The following is a 2500-nucleotide window of genomic DNA, read 5'->3' on the forward strand; positions in this document are numbered from 1 at the left end:
AGGAGGAGGAGGAGTAGGAGGAGGCCCCATCTGATTATGATGAAGCTGATGATGAAAACGAGGAGGAGGATGAGGGGTAGTAGGAGGAAGCCCCATCTGATGATGATGAGGAGGAGGAGGAGGAGGAGGCCCGATCTGATGATGATGAAGATGATGTTGATGAGGAGGAGGAGGAGGAGGAGGAGGAGAAGGAGGAGGCCCCATATGATGATGATTATGAGGAGGAGGAGGAGGAGGAGGCCCCATCTGATGATGATGATGAGGAGGAGGAGGAGGTGGAGGAGGAGAAGGAGGAGGAGGAGGATTAGGAGGAGGCACCATCCGATGATGATGAGGAGGAGGAGGAGGCCCGATCTGATGATGGTGAAGATGATGATGAGGAGGAGGAGGAGAAGGAGGAGGCCCCATATGATGATGATTATGAGGAAGGAGGAGGCCCCATCTGAAGATGATGATGATGAAGATGAGGAGGGGGAGGAGGAGTAAGAGGAGGCCCCATCTGATGTTGATGAACAGGAGGAGGAGGAGGAGGAGGATGAGGAGGAGGAGGCCCCATCCGATGATGATGATGTTGAGGATGATGATGATGATGGTGAGGAGGGGGAGGAGGAGGAGGTGGCCTCATCTTATGATGATGTTGAGGAGGAGGAGGAGGAGGCCGCATCTGATTATGATGATGATGATGATGATGATGATGAGGAGGAGGAGGAGGAGGAGGATGCCCCATCTGATAATGAGGATGATGATGATGAGGAGGAGGAGGAGGAGGAGGAGGCCCCATCTGATAATGAGGATGATGATGATGAGGAGGAGGAGGAGGAGGAGGAGGAGGAGGAGGAGGCCTCATCTGATGATGATGATGATGAGGAGGAGGAGGAGGAGGAGGAGGCCGCATCTGATGATGATGATGATGATGAGGAGGAGGAGGAGGAGGATGAGGAGGGGGAGGAGGAGGCCCCATCTAATAATGAGGATTATGATGATGATGAGGCGGAGGAGCAGGAGGAGGATAATGATGAGGAGGAGGCCCCATCGGATGATGATGATGTTGATGATGATGATGATGATGAGGAGGAGGAGGAGGAGGTCACACCTGATGATGATGATGATGATGATTATGATGAGGAGGAGGTGGAGGAGGAGGAGGCCTCCTCTGATGAAAATTATGATGACAATGAGGAGGAGGAGGAGGAGGAGGAGGAGGCCCCATCTGATGAAGATGATGATGATGAGGAGGAGGTGGATGCCCCATCTGATGATGATGATGATGATGATGAGGAGGAGGAGGAGGAGGAGGAGTAGGAGTAGGAGGAGGCCCCATCTGATTATGATGAAGCTTAGGATGAGGACGAGGAGGAGGCGGAGGAGTTGGAGGAAGCCCCATCTGATGATGATGATGATGAGGAGGAGGAGGAGGAGGCCCCATCTGATAATGAGGATAATGATAATGAGGAGGAGGAGGAGGAGGAGGAGGCCCCATCTGATAAAGATGATGATGAGGAGGAGGAGGTGGATGCCCCATCTGATGATGATGAGGAGGAGGAGGAGGAGGAGGAGGATGAGGAGGAAGAGGAGTAGGAGTAGGAGGAGGCCCCATCTGATAATGATGATGCTGATGATGAGGACGAGGAGGAGGAGGAGGAGTAGGAGGAAGCCCCATCTGAGGATAATGATAATGAGGAGGAGGAGGAGGAGGAGGAGGCCCCATCTGATAAAGATAATGATGAGGAGGAGGAGGTGGATGCCCCATCTGATGATGATGATGTGGAGGAGGAGAAGGCGGAGGAGGAGGAGAAGGAGGAGGCACCATCCGATGATGATGATGAGGAGGAGGAGGAGGCCCGATCTGATGATGGTGAAGATGATGATGAGGAGGAGGAGGAGAAGGAGGAGGCCCCATATGATGATGATAATGAGGAGGAGGAGGAGGCCCCATCTGAAGATGATGGTGATGAAGATGAGGAGGAGGTGCAGGAGGAGGAGGAGGCCCTTTCTGATGTTGATGATCAGGAGGAGGAGGAGGAGGCGGAGGAGGATGAGGAGGAGGAGGCCCCATCCGTTGATGATGATGTTGAGGATGATGATGATGAGGAGGAGGAGGGGGAGGAGGAGGCCTCATCTGATGATGATGATGATGATGATGATGATGATGATGATGATGAGGATGAGGAGTAGGAGGAGGAGGCCTCATCTAATGATGATGATGATGATGAGGAGGAGGAGGAGCAGGAGGATGCCCCATCTGATGATGTTGATGAGAAGGAGGAGGAGCAGGAGGAGGCTTCATCTGATGATGATGACGATGATGACGATGATGACGATGAGGAGGAGGAGGAGGATGCTCAATATGATGATGATTATGAGGAGGAGGAGGAGGAGGCCCCATCTGATGATGGTGATGATGATGAGGAGGAGGAGGAGGAGGAGGATGATGAGGATGAGGCCCCATCCATTGATGATGATGTTGAGGATGATGATGAGGAGGAGGAGGAGTAGGAGG

General features: G+C 52.9%; 1 protein-coding gene across 1 annotated transcript in view; it reads left to right on the forward strand.

Moving 5' to 3' along the window:
- LOC137323203 (aspartic and glutamic acid-rich protein-like) overlaps positions 1-2500 on the forward strand; it is a 41624-nt gene that overhangs the window by 4035 nt on the left and 35089 nt on the right. The window contains exon 5 of the mRNA XM_067986712.1: positions 1081-1239. Coding sequence (XP_067842813.1) covers positions 1081-1239 — 159 coding nt within the window. The remainder of the gene's footprint in view (positions 1-1080; positions 1240-2500) is intronic.

This window comes from Heptranchias perlo, chromosome 6 (assembly GCF_035084215.1).
Source record: "Heptranchias perlo isolate sHepPer1 chromosome 6, sHepPer1.hap1, whole genome shotgun sequence".
In the NCBI taxonomy this organism is placed as follows: Eukaryota; Metazoa; Chordata; class Chondrichthyes; order Hexanchiformes; family Hexanchidae; genus Heptranchias; species Heptranchias perlo.